This window comes from Ornithorhynchus anatinus, chromosome 5, assembly GCF_004115215.2.
Source record: "Ornithorhynchus anatinus isolate Pmale09 chromosome 5, mOrnAna1.pri.v4, whole genome shotgun sequence".
NCBI lineage: Eukaryota > Metazoa > Chordata > Mammalia > Monotremata > Ornithorhynchidae > Ornithorhynchus > Ornithorhynchus anatinus.
In genome coordinates, this window is record NC_041732.1 from 92,393,560 (window position 1) to 92,411,928 (window position 18,369).

At 46.2% G+C, this 18,369-nt stretch overlaps 1 protein-coding gene across 1 annotated transcript in view; it reads right to left on the bottom strand.

Annotated features, from left to right (window-relative positions):
* Positions 1–63: 63 nt before the first annotated feature.
* Positions 64–18,369, bottom strand: part of GNAL (G protein subunit alpha L) — a 270,722-nt gene continuing 252,416 nt past the window's right edge. The window contains exons 8-12 of the mRNA XM_029066742.2: positions 17,718–17,776; positions 16,046–16,166; positions 13,103–13,233; positions 9,219–9,286; positions 64–2,339 (exon numbers count right to left, since the gene is read on the bottom strand). Coding sequence (XP_028922575.1) covers positions 2,193–2,339; positions 9,219–9,286; positions 13,103–13,233; positions 16,046–16,166; positions 17,718–17,776 — 526 coding nt within the window. The 3' untranslated portion in view covers positions 64–2,192. The remainder of the gene's footprint in view (positions 2,340–9,218; positions 9,287–13,102; positions 13,234–16,045; positions 16,167–17,717; positions 17,777–18,369) is intronic.

Genomic DNA, 18,369 nt, shown 5'->3' on the forward strand with positions numbered 1-18,369 from the left:
CTGTGCGGGGACCCCCCCCCCTTCTCTCCCCTCCCCCCGGCTCGCCCATCACAGCCGGTCAAGTTGCGGGGGTCGCGCCGCTGGGTTTGTCAGTTGAAGTTACAGTGACCCGACTGGGAGGGAAGAAGGATTAGGCTCATGCGCCGGGCGCTCACGGTTAGAAAAAGGAGGGGATCGGATTCAAAGCTAGGCTCTGTGCCCAGAGGCTGAAAATCCGATTCCTCGGGTGAGGCTGGAAACGGTAAACCAAGAACGGAACAGTCCAAGTAGCGGGAAAGGAGAAGAGATGAAGTAGTTAACGTCAGCTAACGCTTCTCTAGGTTTCTGTTATTGCAACTTGGAATTTAGACATTTGTACAGGTTATCTTGGACACCGAAAAAGTATATGCTCACAGAGACAAAACACCTAGGTATAAAATAGAAAGCAGGGTTAGTTACTAAAAAGGACATGCCTTATTGCTACAGCAATCCTTGCTTGTCATATACATTGTACTGAACCACAGTCGGTTTGGAGAACCTCATTTGCATAAATTGTTCAAGTCCGAGAAATACTCCCACCTTTTGAATTCTCCAATATTTAAAATAAAACCGTTTTCTAATGTGTCTCTTTATTAAAAGAGAAATAAAAAGGTCATCTTGTAATTCTCTTAGGCCAGACACAAGGGTTTACACCTTTTTTTGTTTTCTTTCTTGCTATTTACTTGCACAATGAAAGCTGCTGTTGGTACAACGAATCGAGAGCTGTATCTAAGGGGGCCTTTACACACTCACAATTTGTCGGGGGCAACTGTGATGGTCCATGAATGACCAAAGAATTACGAAACGTATCAGAGAAAGAGCGGAGAGAGAGAGAGAGAGAGAGAGAGAATATCCTTGGTTTCCACTCAAACGACACCAGGTTACAGTTTTGGCCACGTGGATGGATTCCAATGTTTTTTTACCCCTACCCCTGGCCCCCACCCCCGACAAAGAGAGGCGTAGCTGCAACCCCTTCTCACTGGTAAGACCTCACTTGTAAAGGTAAGTGGTTAATTTGCATAATTTATATATTTTTTTTTTTACTAAAGAGCATTTCATTGTTTTTTTTTTTATATAAACCAGAAAAAAACCTAAAGTCTACAGATAAAGTTCCTCCCTCCAGTCACTGCTGCAGGTGAGGTTGACATCAAGCTGTACAGCGCAATCCAAAACATACTTACATCTTAGCTCATTTTACAGGTACAGCCATAATCAAGGCACAAAGATCTTCTACAAGTAATTTTTCTTCAATAAAGTTGTACAAAATAATATTACATTTTACAGTCTGTACAATATAATAAACCAGCGGTAAAACCAAACCAAAACAAAACCGGGCGAGAGGATCAGTGTCGTCCGGGAATGATCTAAGTTCAGAGGACCACCCGAGGACAAAACAAATGACATTAGTGATGGGCGGGGAGGAGGGAGAGGCGGTCGTCTGCCTAAACGCAATTGCCTAAAAGTAGCTGTAATTCAAAAGTCTGAGGTGCGGAGGGACACTTCTTCGTGAGACCCCGGGAAAATTGCTTATCTTCTCCTTGCCTCTCGTAATCTACTCTACGTCCTGTGCCGGGAAGGGCTTAAAAGAGGAGGTCACTCGCTATCGGTTGACCTGCGACTCAGTAATGCTAAAAACTGTGACAGAGTAATAAATATTGTGGTGCTGCTACATTGTGTGTATGCTTCCTCAACAAGTATTTAATAACCTGATACAAAGTGCATTTTTCTTTTTTCACCCACCAAGTACTCTTCAGTGTCATGTTAAAAAAAGGAACTCACACACAGCGAGAGGTCTGACTGTAGTGCCATCCAGCTGAGAGACAGCAGTTTGCGCTCACACAACCTGCTGGAAAAACTGAGCAGGTTTCGTCCAATTAAAAATAAAATACCCTAGGGGAACAGAGGTAGCCAAAGGCTTAGTGGAATGACAAAGAAGTGGCATTTCAAAATAAAGCACACAAATCGTCCCGTAGAAGCATGAAGGAAAAAACTCACTACGAACCAACACGAGGGCTTGAACGTCTCAAAGTAAACAGACCCAAAAGGCGGACACGCTTCTCTAGTACATTCTTCCACTCTGTGTGGGATAATACAGAGAAAGAAGAGAGAGAGAGACAGAAAAAGAGAAAAGAGGAGCAGAGACTGGAAAACCACAGGCTTCACGGCGTTCCCCATCACAAGAGTTCATACTGCTTGAGGTGCATCCGCTGAATGATGTCCCGACAGTCGTTGAACACGCGGCGGATATTCTCCGTGTCCACGGCACACGTGAAGTGGGGGTAGCAGTAGTGCTTGCCGTCGCCCGTCGCCGTGCTTATCCTCTGCAGGACAGAAGGAGAGGCTGCACTTCAAACTGTCTCCCGGCGGGCCGCGTCTGCTGCTCCTAACTGCCTCTCCCACGTCGGCTGCCCTCTCCCATGTCAACTGCCTCCCTCTCTCCCGCGCCCCCGCCACCTCCCCCGGCCCTCCGAGGAACCGTGGTGGTGGAAGTCCACGCTCGGCGCGGCTCCCTACCTCAGAAGCACCCTGAGGAGAGATTCAAAGGGACAGCAGAGCTCCGGAGGCCCCGGCTCTCCTCTGGGATTTCCAAGGGTCGACGCAGGCCCCATCGCTAGGCTGATGCCGTGCGGTGGCCTCTTTCACCCCCAAAATCCCAATGATCCAATCTGGCCCCCGCCCCCTTCGCGCCATGGAAACTACCCCTCAGAGGTCATCAATGACCTCCTCTTAGCCAAATCCAAAAGCCTCTGAGAAGCCACCCTAATCCTCCTCAACCTCTCTGCTGCCTTTGACACTGGACCACCTCCTTCTCTTGGAAACACCATCCGACCTTGGCTTCATGGACACAGTTCTCCTCCGGTTCTCTTGCTATCTCTCTAGCTGCTCATCCTCAGGCTCTTTGGCGGACTCCATCCCCGCCTCCCACCCCTTAACTCATGGATGTCCCTCGAGGCTCAGTTCTGGGTCCCCTTCTATTCTCCATTTACCCCACTCCCTTGGAGAACTCATTCGCTCCCACGGCTTCAACTACCATCTCTATGTGGACGATTCCAAAATCTACATCTCCAGCTCTGGCCTCTCTACTTCTCTGCAGTCTCACTATTTCCTCCTGCCTTCGGGACATCTCTACTGGGGTGTCCTGCCGGCACCTCAAACTTAGCATGTCCCAAACTGAACTCCTCGTCGTCCCATCCAAACCCCATCCGCCCCTTGACTTTCTCATCACCGTGTACTACACCACTATCCTCCCTGTCTTTCAAGCCTGTAACTGGACATCTCTTTCAATCAACCCACACAATCTGTCACCAAATCTTGTCGGTTCTACTGTCTCTCCCCGCACCAGTCCATACATCACTGTGCTACCTGGATCATTTTTTTCTGCAAAACCGTTGAGTCGATGTTTGCCCACTCCTCATGAGCCTCCAGTGGTTGCCCGTACCAAACAGAAACTCCTCACCGTTGGCTTTAAAGCACTCAATCACCTTGCCCGCCCACCTCCCCCCAACCTTACCTGATTTCTCACTATAACCCAGCATGCTCACTTTGCTTCTCTAACGCCAACCTACTAACTGTGCCTTGATTTCATCTATCTTGCCACCGCACCCCTTGCCCACATCCTGCCTCTAACCCTGAACCATCTTCCCCTTCTTATCAGACAATCGCTCTCCCCACCTTCAAACCTTTATTTAAATCACATCTCCTCCAAGAGGTCTTCCCTGACTAAGCCCTCATTTCCTCTACTCCCTCTCCCTTCTGCATCGCCCTCACACTTGGATTTGCACCCTTTATTCCCCACTCCCTCAGCCCCAACGCACTTATGTCCATATCTGTAATTTATATTCATAGTCTTCCTCCCTGTCTACACTGTAAACTCTCCTTGGACAGGGAATGTATCTACCAATTCTGTTGTAGTGTACTCTCTCAAACGTTTAGTACAGTGCTCTGCTAACAGTAAGCACTCAATATATATGTTTGATTGATTGAAATGAATCTCAGATGCTATTTTTGAACACTCAGCAAATATTAAACATCACCCAGGTGGTTACTCAGCGTGGCTTAGTGGAAAGAGCCCGGGCTTGGGAGTAAGAGGTCATGGGTTCTAATCCCGGTTCCACCACTCGTCACCTGAGTGACTTTGGGCACGTCACTTAACTTCTCTGGGTCTCAGTTACCTCATCTGTAAAATGGGGATTAAGACTGTGAGCCCCATGTGGGACAACCTGATTACCTTGTCCCTACCCTAGAATTTAGAACAGTGCTTGGCACAGAGTAAGCGCTTAACAAATACCATCATTATTACTATTATTTTTCCTGCATACCAGAGGGGAGGCTGAGGGCAGAGGGATTAAGCAATAGACCCAGTGATGCCCTATTTCACATCATCAGGGACAGAGCCTGAGAAAGCGGAACTGGGGGTCCAAGCTCTTAGGCTCCATTTGAGACTGTAGCCTTATCATGTGTTTTTTCTCCCCAGGAGATTAATTGCCTCCAACTGGGTGTCAAGGTTTTCACTTTCATGCTAACTCAGGGACTGAGAACAGTGTTTGCCACATAATAAATATTGCGGTATTTGTTAAGCACTTTCTATGTGACAGGCACTGTACTAAGCGCTGAGATGGATGCAAGCAAATCGGGTTAGGCACAGTCCCTGTCCCCCATGGGCCTCATAGTCTCAATCCCTATTTTACAGATGAGGTAACTGAGGCCCTGAGAAGTGAAGTGACTTGCCCAAGGTCACACAGCAGACAGGCGGAGGAGCTGGGATTAGAACCCATGGAAGCACTTAACAAGTATCATAATAATATTAATAATACTAATAGTTATTATTATTCTCTGATTTCCTGGTGCGGGCAGCAGCCAGTATCGCGGTCAACCAGGAACTTCCTTCCCTCCTGGGGTCCCCCCCAGGTGAGGGAACACCGGCTGCTGAATCCTCCTGCTGGTGACCCGATCCTTTAATCTCCCGTGCGAGGTGGAGAGCTGGCCACTGGTCCCAAGCCAGCCCAGCCCCGCCTCGCCTTCCTTCCTGCCGGCCACGTGGGGCTCAGCCTCACCACAAGCCTCCCGGGAGCTGCTGAGCGGGGAGGAAAACGGGGAAGGGATGTGACAATAGTCCTAATGGCTCAGCACAGAGTCTAACCCCGGCAAATGACTATTCTTTCTTAAAATCTGAAATCAGTGCTCAATTTCCCCAATCCTCCAAAATGTCTCTAATACTCATGGTTCCGGACTGCTTACGGGAGACGGCGCCTTTTGTCGTACTGGGCTTTGCAATCAGCTTTAGGGGACAATCTGCACATCGGGGAACCAGGGATGGGTTTAAGATGCGGGCAGTGGAGTTGGCAATCTCTATTCGCATTCCTTTCCTAACTGAGTGGTTTTTCAGGCTACGGCTCACTTGACTAAACGTCCTACAAAAGGTCAGAGTGTCACTTGAGATGCTACTAAAATCCATTTGGAACTCTGAGGGGCTCTAGATTACTATGAACCAACCGATTCGGGATATGAACCCCGGGTGGGAAGTGAGAACCTCTTTGGGAATTTAATCACAGATGTCCAAGGCTCTGGCAGCCATAGTGACTGTGAGAAAAAGAAACCGGACAATTAGGCCCAGGATTTGAGCACAGCTGATTCCACTTTGCTCTCTGGAAGTTGTTTTTAAATTCTGACTGAAGCCCCACACAGTGTGTGAACTGCTTTGGGGAAATAGGGAGGAGCAGTGGGGTCTAGCGGATAGGACACAGGATTGGGAGTCAGAGAACCCAGGTCCTAATCCCGGCTCGGCCGCTTGCCTGCTCTATGATCTTAGGCAAGTCACTTCACTTCTCTGTGCCTCAGTTTCCTCATCTGTAAAAGGGGACTCAATCTCTGTTCCACCTCCCTCTTGGACTGAGAAGCCCCTTGTGGGACAGGGTCTGTGAGGCCGATCTACCCCAGCGCTTAGTATACAGTGAGAGTTTCACGAATGCCGTGATTCTCAATATCTGCAACCGCACCTGCTGGGCTTTCTGTTGTTGTTTCTGTTGACTCTTCCCACCCCTCGGAGAGCCATCCTCACTCCAACACATCCAACTGACAGAACAGCCGAGTGTTCAAGTCAAGTTAGCGCTTTCTTCCCCAAATCTACAGTTAGGCTACAATCTAAACAGATCTGCTATAGAGAGTACAGTAAAGGGCTGATGAGCCACGCTAACCCACCAGTCCAGGATCCACAGACAAAAAGGCAGCAAACCCCCTCTCCATTGTGAATCCACGCCAGGGGCTAAAACACCTCAAACTAAACTGACTCATTCCTTGGTCAAGCTCCAAAGAGTGGAAGTTTTCAGTACCACAGGAGCTGGCAGGGCTATTTTCTCCCACCATAAGGGAGACCATGGAAAGAAGATAATAATCTCACACAGGGAAGAAATTTATGGCCTGTAAAGCTAACCTACCAGAGTTTCCCGCCCGGGCCTGGTCTGATCCCAAGGCGGACACCTTCCTGGTTCCCAAAGAAGGAAGAGGACCCAGTGGTGGGAGAAAGGAGGCAGTCATACTCTGACATGCTTTCTCCCACCATCCACCCGCCAGACTGGAAATAAATGTTGGCCATGGAAGAGGCCAATCCAGTGGCGGTGGCTCTGAGGAAATCAGGAAACATTATTTCGGTGATTTAGGAACTAAATTCTCCATATGGAGAAGCAGCGTGGCTTAGTGGAAAGAGCCCAGGCTTGGGAGTCAGAGGTCGTGGGTTCTAATCTCGGCTCTGCCACTTGTCAGCTGTGTGACTTTGGACAAGTCACTTCACTTCTCTGTGTCTCAGTTATCTCATCTGTAAAATGGGGATGACTGTGAGCCCCAGGTGGGACAACCTGAATACCCTGTATCTACCCCACGCTTAGAACAGGGCTTGGCATATAGTAAGCACTTAACATATATCATTATTATTATTATTATCTTTTTGAAGGAAGAATGACCCGATTGGGGAAACTAATTATGCTGAGGCAGTTGCTGTAAAAATGACACTCCTCAAGATATGTCGGCCTAGTTAAAAAATCCACATTCTTCAGAAAATAGCAAGCCACTGTGTTAAAAATAGAAGTGGCCCACAGCGATGATGGGGCTTTAGAGAGAAAAAATGGAACAGATTACCAGCTTGTATAGGTTCGTTTTGATCGTCACTCTCCTGACCCTGAGCCGTGGCACTGCTATAGGATGTGACTACTAAATCGGAAATCCCCCACACTGATTCTCTTCACGAGGAAACATATGTAGAGCGGGAGGCGGCAACGGTGTCGGAGACCGGACCCAACGTGTGTGCCTGAGCTGTCTATCGCTCTAGCACTAGGAAACCGCACCATGGAAACCAGCACTAGGAGAAGCACCATGCCTTAGTAGAAACAGCACGGGCTTGGTAGTCAGAGGATGTGGGTTCTAATCCATGCTCCTCCACTTCTCTGCTGTGTGACCCTGGGCAAGCCACTTAATTTCTCTGTGCCTCAGTTACCTCATCTGTAAAATGGAGATTAAGACTGTGAGCCCTATGTGGGACAACCTGATTACCTTGTATCTACCCCAGTGCTTAGAAGAGTGCTTGGCACAAACTGTTTAACAAACATCATCATTATCATTATTATTATTATTAAACCGGGCCCTGGGATCAGAACCCCTGTGGCCAACCGGCCTTCAGCTCAGCTGATGTGGTGGGGGTGGGGAGGGAAGGAGGGAAGGAGGGGAAAGGTATTTGACCAGTGGCTCTAGGCTAGCCTGGTCATGATGGTGGCATTACGGGCCCATGGTCTTCCCGCAGGTCTTTCAGCTGATCTTTCCAGTTTGCAGCCCAGAAATTTAAACATTAAATCATTTCTAAAATCAAAAGTGGGGTGCTGATAGTGGCAGCAGTCTAACTGTGATATTTGTTACACACTTACTATGTTCCAGGCACTGTACTAAGCGCTGGAGTAGACATAAGTTTATCAGATTGGACACAGACAGCAACCTACGGTCCTTTAAACTGTAAGCTTGCTGTTGGCAGGGAATGAGGGAACATGTCTACCAACTCTGTAATTCTGTACTCTCCCAAGCAGTTAGTACAGTGCTCTGCATACAGAAAGCGCTCAATAAATAGCATGGATTGAATGAAAGCGTTCAAGGCCCCGTCTCATTCATTCTGGAAAGAGTTGTATTTATCATCAATTGTATTTATTGAGTGCTCACTGTGTGCAGAGCACTGTCTTAAGTGTTTGGGAGAATACAATAACAAACATATTCCCTGCCTGCACTGAGTTTACAGCCTAGAGTTTGTATAAGTGCAATCTGAACTACTTTCAAAGATGCCCTTTGGGTCCAACGTGGGACTAGGGCAGAGGAGATGGCGAGGGAAAGGAGGCTGTCTCAGGCAGGGTCTAAGCAGAAAGTTGCAGCCTGTTCTCATGCTGAAAGGTTCTTGGCCCTACAACTTTACCAGTGGGACACAGCCAAACCTCTTCATTCTCACATAACCTACGGGGTCATATTCCCAGGTTGTTTCAATCAATCAATCAATCAATCAATCAATCCATCAGTTGTATTCATTGAGGGCTCTTATTATGTGCAGAGCACTGAACTAAGTGCTTGGGAGAGTACAATGTAACAGACTTGGTAGGCGCATTCCCTGCCCATGACAAACTCACAGTCTAAAAGGGGAGACAGATGTTAACGTAAATAAATTGCAGATATGTACCTAAGTGCTGTGGGGCTGAGGGAGGGATGAATAAAGAGCACAAATCCAAATATAAGGGCAACGCAGAAGGGAATGGGAGAAGAGGAAATGATGGCCTAGTCAGAGAAGGGGTCTAGGTTTCCATGCTCCCAGTGGGAGTTTATTTAGGAAAATCAGGAGTGGGATGAAGCTGAGCTGGTCATCTCCTACTGTGCCCTGCTGTGGATCCGTGCTTGCAAACACTCAACTCAACAGCAGAACGCACACGTAATAGAGAGAGATGGGAAGAGAGGAGGAAAGAGGAGAGAAAGAGAGAGAAGAGGACAGAGGAGGAAAGAAAGGAGGGAGAGAGAAGGGGAGAGAAAGGATGGGGGAGAGGGAGGGAGGGAGACAGAGCGAGAGAGAAAAAGAATCCACGCTTGCGAGCATCTCTTATTTCGAAAAAGTCAACGGGGCCCATTCTGTGCAACTTGGACAGCCTGACGAAGAACAGTATACCATAGTTGTAAAAATTACTCACTAAAAACTCATCCCGGATAAAGAACTTGGCCCTTGTCACTTTGGGGTCTTCTCCCGCATCAGGGGTAGCTGTGGAAGGGAAAAGAAAATGGTACATTAGGCCTCAGCACTGGAGAGAAAAGAAAAGCCACAAAGGCGTGGCATTCGACAGGCATCTTCAATTTCCAAGGACACTGAACCAAAGACTTACGTAAACAGTCCTCCTCCAACCAACATGCTTCACTTTTAATGGTCCTATTGAAGCAGAGAATCAGAGTGGTCTAGTGGAAAGAGCATGGGCCTGGGAGTCAGAGGATCTGGGTTCTAATCCTGGCCCTGCCACTTGTCTACTGCGTGACTGTGGCCAAGTAGGTTAACTTCACTGTGTCTACTTTCCTCATTTGTAAAATGGGGACTAAATCCTTCTTCCTCCTACCTAGACTGTGAGCCCCATGTGGGACAACCTGATTATCTTGTATCTAATTCCAGCGCTCAGGACAGTACTTGGCACAGAGTAAGTGCTTAACAAATACCATAACAACGAATACCAGTAACGGCAATGGCATCTCTCTGGGAGCTCAGCCAACAGAGGAGGGTCGAACCCAGTTCACTGCCCATCCGTTTGAGAAATTGCCCTTAGAAAGGGGAAAATTATCATCATCAATGGTATTTATTGAGCGCTTAGTATGTGCAGAGCACTGTACTAAGCACTTGGGAGAGTACAATACAATAGAGCTGGAAGACACTTTCCTTGACCACTCTGAGGTTACAGTCTAGAGACTTGCTTCCAAATCTAAGGAAAGTGTTGAATAGTCACACTTTCCCAGAATGTATTAATAGTCAGATAAACAGGATACTTTAAGGTCGGAACCGAGTTAGTGGGAAAGGGGTGAGAATGTCAACATGGTATTCTGTGACGGAATTGTTTTTCGGCATTTACCACACGTCTACTATGAAAATTAACAGTTTTCTCTCTCAGAAAGGACCCTGCTGGCTCTCAAGGAAGACGGGGAGATTGTTTTTGTGGTTCTTCCCTGCAGAGTGATTCGGAGGAGGTTCTCCCTCGGAATTCTGCCCACTGCCAACAAACGCTGCTCTCAAGTCCTGAGGGCCGGTTCAGGATGACATGGTCCCGACCTCCATGAGTTTGCGATTTAACAGGTCGACAGGCTACAGAAACACCATCATGAAATCAATGGTATTCACTGAGCGCTTACTGTTGTGCAGAGTACTGTGGTAAAATCATGTCCCAGAACAAACGTCCCTCGTGAAGGGAAGGAGAGTCTGAGTGTCTGGAGTCATGCTGGCTATAGGGAGTGGAATTTGGGAGTAGGGATGGAATACGGCTTGGTGGGAGGGAGGAAGGTAGCTAGGTCAGGTGAGAAGCCTGGCTGGAGCGACATTTCAAGATCGGAGTGGATGGAGCAAGGATGGAGGGAAGCAAGCAAATTGGCCCGAGTGGAGTGAAGTCAGTCAATCATATTTACTGAGCGCTTATTGTGTGCAGAGCCCTTTATTAAGTGCTTGGGAGAAGAGAATGATAGAACAGTATAACGGTTGCATTACCTGCTGATAGCGAGCTTACAAGTAGCTGCAGTGAGGCTGGTATGGTAGAGGAGGAGCTGGAGGAAGGTTTGCAGTTCAAAAGCTGCAGTCCTGGGGACGGGGTGCTGGGAAATTTTGGAGCTCTGATTTTGTTGGGCTGGAAAGTGTCAACTTCCTGATTTTTTTTAATGGTACTGTTAAGTGCTTACTATGTGCCAGGCACTGTACTAGGCCCAAAATAATCAGGTAGGGGGTACAGTCCCTGTCACACATCGGGCCCAGGGTCTTAATCTCCATTTTCAGATGAGGTAACAGGCACAGAGAAGTTAAGTGACTTGCCCAAGTTCATACAATAGACAAGTGGCAGAGCTGGGATTAGAACCCAGGTTCTCTGACTCCCAGGCGTGTGCTCTTCCCAATGGGCCATGTTGCTTCTCACCTGTTTCCCCCCACCCCACTATAATATGAGATTTTCCTGGGACGGGAACTGGGTCCGACCTGATTATTGTGTATCTACCCTGGTCCTTGATATAGAGCTTGATACATAGCACGCGATCAATATACAACCACGATTCTTCTTCTTCTTGTTATTATCCTGTGGGTAGCACGCCACTGCTTTAAACTCAGACGGCTCCATAATGGTCTTTTGGGCATAGGTTCCCGAGATGCCAGTTGAGTTTAGGCACATTCTAACTCTAAGTTTCATGTGAGCCAGCAAGGCAGGAATGCAGAAGCTCATGGCAAAAATCCAAACATGCACAGCGAAAGGCCCAGTTCTGATCAGCCTTCCACCCTCTGCTGATTGCCACACAACTCTTAAGATGCCGACACAGGGGCACCTGGATATGTCATCTGTTAGAGTTGTAGGCCTGGTCCCCATATGTCCCCTGGGAGGTACACGGGAAGAGGGGCTGCAAGGGCTTCCACTGTTCCTCTCTGCCAAGGCATTACCCAGCTTGCTCAAGAGTGGATCGCTGGCCACGGCTGGAAGCATTTTGGGTGGCAGATGTGTGATGGATGGAATGCCCTGGTTCCAAAAACAGGGGCAGAGCTTGTTTTTCCTGCCTGATGTCATCCACTCAGACCCATGCCAACCCAGCCCATATTTCTATGGGACGTGTTCACAGAAACTGACTCCTGGAACCAACGCTCTATTTGCTCACCAATCATTTACTTGATATTTTCTCATGGATTTCTCATGTGGTTTCACATCACTCCACTGGACACCTTAGGGGAGCTAAAACAATGAAGCAATTAATGTTTCAAGCTCACTTTTAGGAAGGAGAGAAACATCAGGGAAGCCATGTGGCCTCATGGAAACTGCAAAGGACCTGGTTTCCAGAGGACCAGGGTTCTAATCCTGTATTTGTTGCTTGTCTGCTGTGTGACCTTGGACAAGTGGCTTAACTTCTCTGTGCTCCAGTTTCCTCATCTGTAAAATGGGGATTAACTCCTACTCCGAGATAGACTCAGGGCCCTTTGTTGGGCAGGGACTGAGTCCAACCTGATTAACTTGTATCCACCCCAGGGCTTAGAACAGAGCTGGATACATAGTAAACACTTCACAAATACCATAATCGTTATGATTTGGTAACCAAAGTTGTCGCCTGTACCTACAAGATCTGACACTGTTAGAGACTTAATGTAGCCTTCGCTCAACTAATGTCTCATACAAAAATGAAGAAAAGCCACAAGATGAATGAAAAAAATGAGAAGTGAACATATTTTACTGAATTATGGACTTTTAAGTTTACCCTCATTTTTCATGAACAAGCCCCACAATACCCAATTAATGCTTCAAGGGAGTCCTTTCCACAGAAACCCTACCTGGATAAGAACTTGGACTTTAAGGACAAATGTCTTATTTTCACCTAAAGAAAAAAATGGAATAAAAACCCATTTTGAGTAGATATCTTTCTGATTTGGCAAATGCCAAATTCTGGGTTCAGAAACAACGCTGGCCTTGATAAGAACAAAGACAGGGGATTCCGGATGGGCAGATATTGGCTGAAACCAGGTAATGTCAGAAATAACAGCTGATACTAATTTTTACCTCCACCCATCTGAATTGCCATTTTTCCTACTGAATAGTGTCTTGGGAAATTTCTCCAAGCCATTAATAGGCTTGACACCAAATATTTGTTCAAGGAAACTTTCTGTGGCAAATTCAGGTGTTTTTTTTTCTAAAGCGGGAGGGAATTGAACAAAGTCTTATCTTACTAATCCTTTAACTCGAAGGAGAAAAGAGAAAGAGATTTAATTTTGAGCTGTTAGAACTATGCTTCTTAACGGTTCCATGCCTTTTAGAGAACAATTGTGGTGGCTTCTTATACCTGGAGAGACTGGTTTGCAAAATCTTACCATCTTCAGGAACAGTGTAGTTCACGTACTCGGGAAAATAATCTTCAATTTTAGATTTCCCGGCTAGGACCTTTTCAGCCAGCATATCCTGTTTGTTCAAGAATAAGATGATAGAAATGGTCCGTAACCACCTGAGAAGAACAAATAGCAGATTGATACCATCTTCCAGGACATTTGCAGAACTCACAAGTGCTAAAAAAACATTTCTCGTCCAAGGAATCTACCTGTGGAACCCCCCTCTCAGGCAGTACCACTCTCCATCTAAGCTGCAAAGCACTCATCAAACCCGAAAAACCAACGTCGATTTGGCCAACACGGCCATTCGATATTTTTAAATCCACATCCACGCTCTTTGATCAGCGCTAAAGCTAAATTTACTCACTGAGGGGACACGTTTCAGTTGGGCATGTGGGTAAATCCACTAGGGCTGAGGTGGAAAACCCAAAACTTGAGCTGGCAAAGGGTAAACCAGACCTGTGACTCATTTGCTTTGTCACACAAGGTTCGATTCAGGACTTGCTCTGGTCCCTCCACCCACGCTAAGAAGGGAGCACTGAATTAAACTGTGCCCAGATTCAATGTGCTTGATGGAAAAGAAAGGGATTGGCTTTGCAAAAAAAAGGAGCAATTTAGAAAGGCATCTCTGGTGTGGAGAAGCAGTAGGATCATTTGGGAGCTGGGATCCAAACCCCGGTATCTAACTTCACTCCTTGAAATCAGCAGAAGCCCACAAGTAAGAGATTAGGCCTAAAAGAAATCCAGTCAAGGGTAAATAAGACATAACAATGATGATAGCATTTGTTAAGCGTTTACGAGTACCAGGCAATGTACTAAGCATTGGGGTGGATGGAAGCAAATCAAGTTGGACCCAGTCCCTGTCCCACATGGAGTTCACAATCTCAATCCCCATTTTACAGATGAGGTAACTCAGGCACAGAAAAGTGAAGTGCTTTGCCCAGGGTCACACAGCAGACCAGTGGTACAGCGAGGATTAGAACCTTCTGATTTACGGGCCTATGCTCTATCCACTACACCATGCAGCTTTTGAAAAGAAAATTTACAACATCGAGTAGCAGCAAGACCTAGTGGAAAGAGCATAGGCCTGGGAGTCAGAGGACCTGGGTTCCACTCCTGGTTCATCTACTTGCCTGTGAATGACTTTAGGCAAGTCACTTTAAGGTCTCCTCACCTGTAGAGTGGTGATTCAATGCCTTTTCTCCTCATTTCTTAGACTGTGAGCCCCATGAGGGACTGAAACTGCGCTTTACCCAGTTATCTTGTATCTATCTCAGCACTTAATACAGTGTTTGACGCGGAGTAAGCGCTTAACAAATATCACGATTTTATTATTATCATTATTATCTTGCTTTCTACCTGTTCTGTGCCCTCACAACCAATTGCTGCCTCTCGACAATGGCCCTGATAAGGCTGGAGCTACATCTGCAATTTTCTGAATGAAGTGGTCCATCTATCTACCTATCAATTGACTCATGGTATTTGAGGGCTTCCTGTGTTTGGTCCTCTGTTATACTGCACTCTCCCAAGCGCTTAGTAAAGTGCTCTGCTCATAGTAAGCACTCCAGAAATACAACTGATTGATTGCTGAGCACTGAACTGAGTGCTTGGGCACAACAAGCAGCGTGGCTCAGTGGAAAGAGCATGGGCTTGGGAGCCAGAGGTCATGGGTTCGAATCCCAGCTCTGCCACTTGTCAGCTGTGTGGCTGTAGGCAAGTCACTTAACGTCTCTGTGCCTCAGTTTCCTCATCTGTAAAATGGGGATGAAGATTGTGAGCCTCATGTGGGACAACCTGATTACCTTGTGTACCCCAGCGCTTAGAACAGTGCTCTGCACATAGTAAGCGCTTAACAAATACCAACATTATACGAGAAGCAGCGTGGCGCAGTGGAAAGAGCACGGGCTTTGGAGTCAGGGCTCATGAGTTCAAATCCCAGCTCTGCCACTTGTCAGCTGTGTGACTGTGGGCAAGTCACTTAACTTCTCTGTGCCTCAGTTCCCTCATCTGTAAAATGGGGATTAAGACTGTGAGTCCCATGTGGGACAACCTGATTCCCCTGTGTTTACCCCAGCGCTTAGAACAGTGCTCTGCACATAGTAAGCGCTTAACAAATACCAATTTATTTATTTATTTATTATTTACAACAGAGTTGGTACACGTGCTCCTTGCCCACAAGGAGCTTATAGTCTAAAGGACATCTAGCCCCGTCTCTATGGATGCCTCTCTCTGGGAAGCTTGCAGTGTTTCTTGACTTGAGCTCAAATGTCTCACCCACTGCTGGTGGGTCATGGTGCTCCCATTCTAAATCGCTCTCTAGGATTCGATATCTGGAAATTTTCCACCGTGGTTCTTTCTCATTTTCAAGGACTGAGCAAAATAGTTTTAGAAACCTGCAAATCATTTTAAATGTTCAAAATAGGGGCCCAAGTTATTATTACTTGGACATCACTGAGATCTCTACTAAGCTCAATCCTTCTAGATGTGGCATGCATTTGTGATATACGTACTGATAATATATTCTACATACCCGGAAACACATTTCTGGATACATTGTAAATATCCAGACATCTATCCTATATATATGGATATATATATACATAGAGATAAACACCACCAAGGAGCTACAAACATTAAGTAACATCCCCTCTAGACTGTAAGCTCACTGTAGACAGAGAATGTGTCCGTTCCATTGTTACACTGTACTCTCCCAAGTGCTTAGGACAGTGTTCTGCACACAGTAAGTGCTCAATAATAATAAAAACTAGGTTATTTGTTAAGTGCTTACTAAAATGAAGGTTGACTTGCAAAATTATAAAAATGAAGCATTAGTCCTTGAAAATGAGAAAAAAACCCCCTAGGCTGATTTGATTAAGCCTGCATGATAATGACTAAATGAATATGCACAACACATGTGAATCTTTATACCTGTTGTTCCAGATACTTTTGAAGAGGTCCAGGGATTCCCGAAGCCGGTTTGTGTTATTGTCTTCCCGAATCACCATGTTGTAGCTACTGCAGGCCGCAACATATATTATAGCAGTGACATCTTAGTGGAGGAAAGACAATAGGAGAAAAAGAAAAATTCCTTAATTAAAAGAAGCATATTTCCGGTAATATTACAATACCACATGAAAGATGGAAAGCTTCCTCTGAAAGGTCACCAGTGGAAATCCATTTTCTAAATCTGGGTTATCCAAAGCACCTGGCTATCTGAAACGACGCGAGTCTGAATAATCCCTGGACAGTTCAGATTTCCAAAGCAAAATGAGCAGGTGTTTGCTTTAGATAAGCAAAAATAATAGGGCTTGGCTGTCTAAACTTTCAGTTTACCCACACTAGCCTTACTCTCAGTGGTCTGGACAACCAGTGTGCTTAACCTCATCTCCAATTCAGTGTTTGCCAAAGTTGTTTCACTGGTTTTGGGACTCGAAGAGTAGTCTGCCCAACTTGAATTCCAGATACTAAGTAACCGATTTTTCCAGTCCCACATGGGGCTCACCACCTACTTTATCCCACTTTACAGCTAAGGAAACTGAGCCCCAGAGAAATCAAGTGATGTGTGCAACGACCCACACCAGGCCAGTGGCCTGGGTCTGCTAACTCTCAGAATCTGCTCTTTCCACTAGGCAGTACTGCCTCCCCTGGATTTCCCAGATCTTTGGAAATCTAAACCACTTTCCTGCTTCCGAGAGCGTGAACCAGAATCTGAATCAGCATCAGTTCATCAATCAATCAAAGGAATTTATTGAGCTCTTACAACAAAGTTGGTTGACATGTTCCTTGCCCAAAAGTCTCTAGACTGGAAGCTCATTGTGGGCATGGAATGTGCAAGCCAACTCTTGTACAGTACCCTCCCAGGAGCTTAGCACAGTGCTCTGCACATAGTAAGCGCTCAATAAATATGATTGATTGATCGACTGATTACAGTCTAGTCTCTACAGTCAGCAATCTATGGTCAAACTGGAGCCAATCTCTGTTTCCCACGACACTGGTTCCAGTGTTCCTGGGGAAATCAGTGTTGTTTTTTGCAAGCAACTGATTCTCCCATCACCACTCCTGGGCTTCATCAACCCCGGCTGCTGCTCTAACTTCGCCCCTGATATGTTGCCCTGGATTATCCCAATTACTGATTTTCCAAATTCAACCTGATCCCAAAAGGTTTCAATAATCCAGGTGATTCTGTGCATAACATTATGTAGAGAGCTATTGTTTAATTAACAATTGTTTGATTGAGAAGCAGCATGGCTTAGAGGAAAGAGCACAGACTTGGGTGTCAGAGGACGTGGATTCTAATCCTGGCTTCGCCATTCATCTGCTGTGTGACCTTGGGCAAGTTACTTAAGTTCTCTGTGCCTAAATTCCCTCACCTGTAAAATGGGGATTAAAGACTGTGAGCCCCACGGAGGACAACATGATTACCTTGTAGCTACCCCAGTGCTTAGAACAGTGCTTGGCACATAGTAAGCGCTTAACAAATACCATCATTATTATTACTTTTATCCCAACAGAGAATCTAAAAATGTCTGAAACTCAAGAAGTGGGTGTAAATCATCAGAATACTTACTACTCCAGAGGAAATACATAAAAAGAAAATTACCATTAAAGCACTGGATCCATTTTCTTCTTTCATCTCTCTGGCCACCTACATCAAACATGCTGTTAAGAGCAATAGGGAGTTACATATCATTTTGCATATTTGGCATATGGTACACTGATTTTTAAAGTATTCTTCAATTGAATTAACCAAAAGATACATTTTACCAACATACAATTGCTCCAGTAAGTACTAATGCGCAGTGATTTACCATTGAATGAACGAACCTCTCTGGCCTCTTCTCATCAGCAGTCCAAGGGTTTCTCCCCTCTCTGAAGCTACTTGCCGGCCCACGCTCGGGGAATTTGCACCTCATTTTTGGTTCTCAGCAACCCTAGCCCCACTCCTGTCTTCCCCATCTGTCCTCTCACATCCAGCCCTGGGAGTTAATCTCAACCTTGGATCTTCTTTCCTTCACCCAGCTTCAGCTCTGCACTTCTAAAATGGACCATTTATAAATCATTTCCCTCAGTCAATCAATCAGTACTATTTACTGAGTGTTTGCTGCACCCAAAATACTGTACTAAGTCCTTGGGAGAATAAAACATGATCTCTGCCTTCGAGGGGCTTACGATCGAGTGGGGCCGACAGACTAAAAAATAAATTACAAGTAGGAGAAGAAACAGAGTATGAAGATATCTTACTTAGTGCTCTA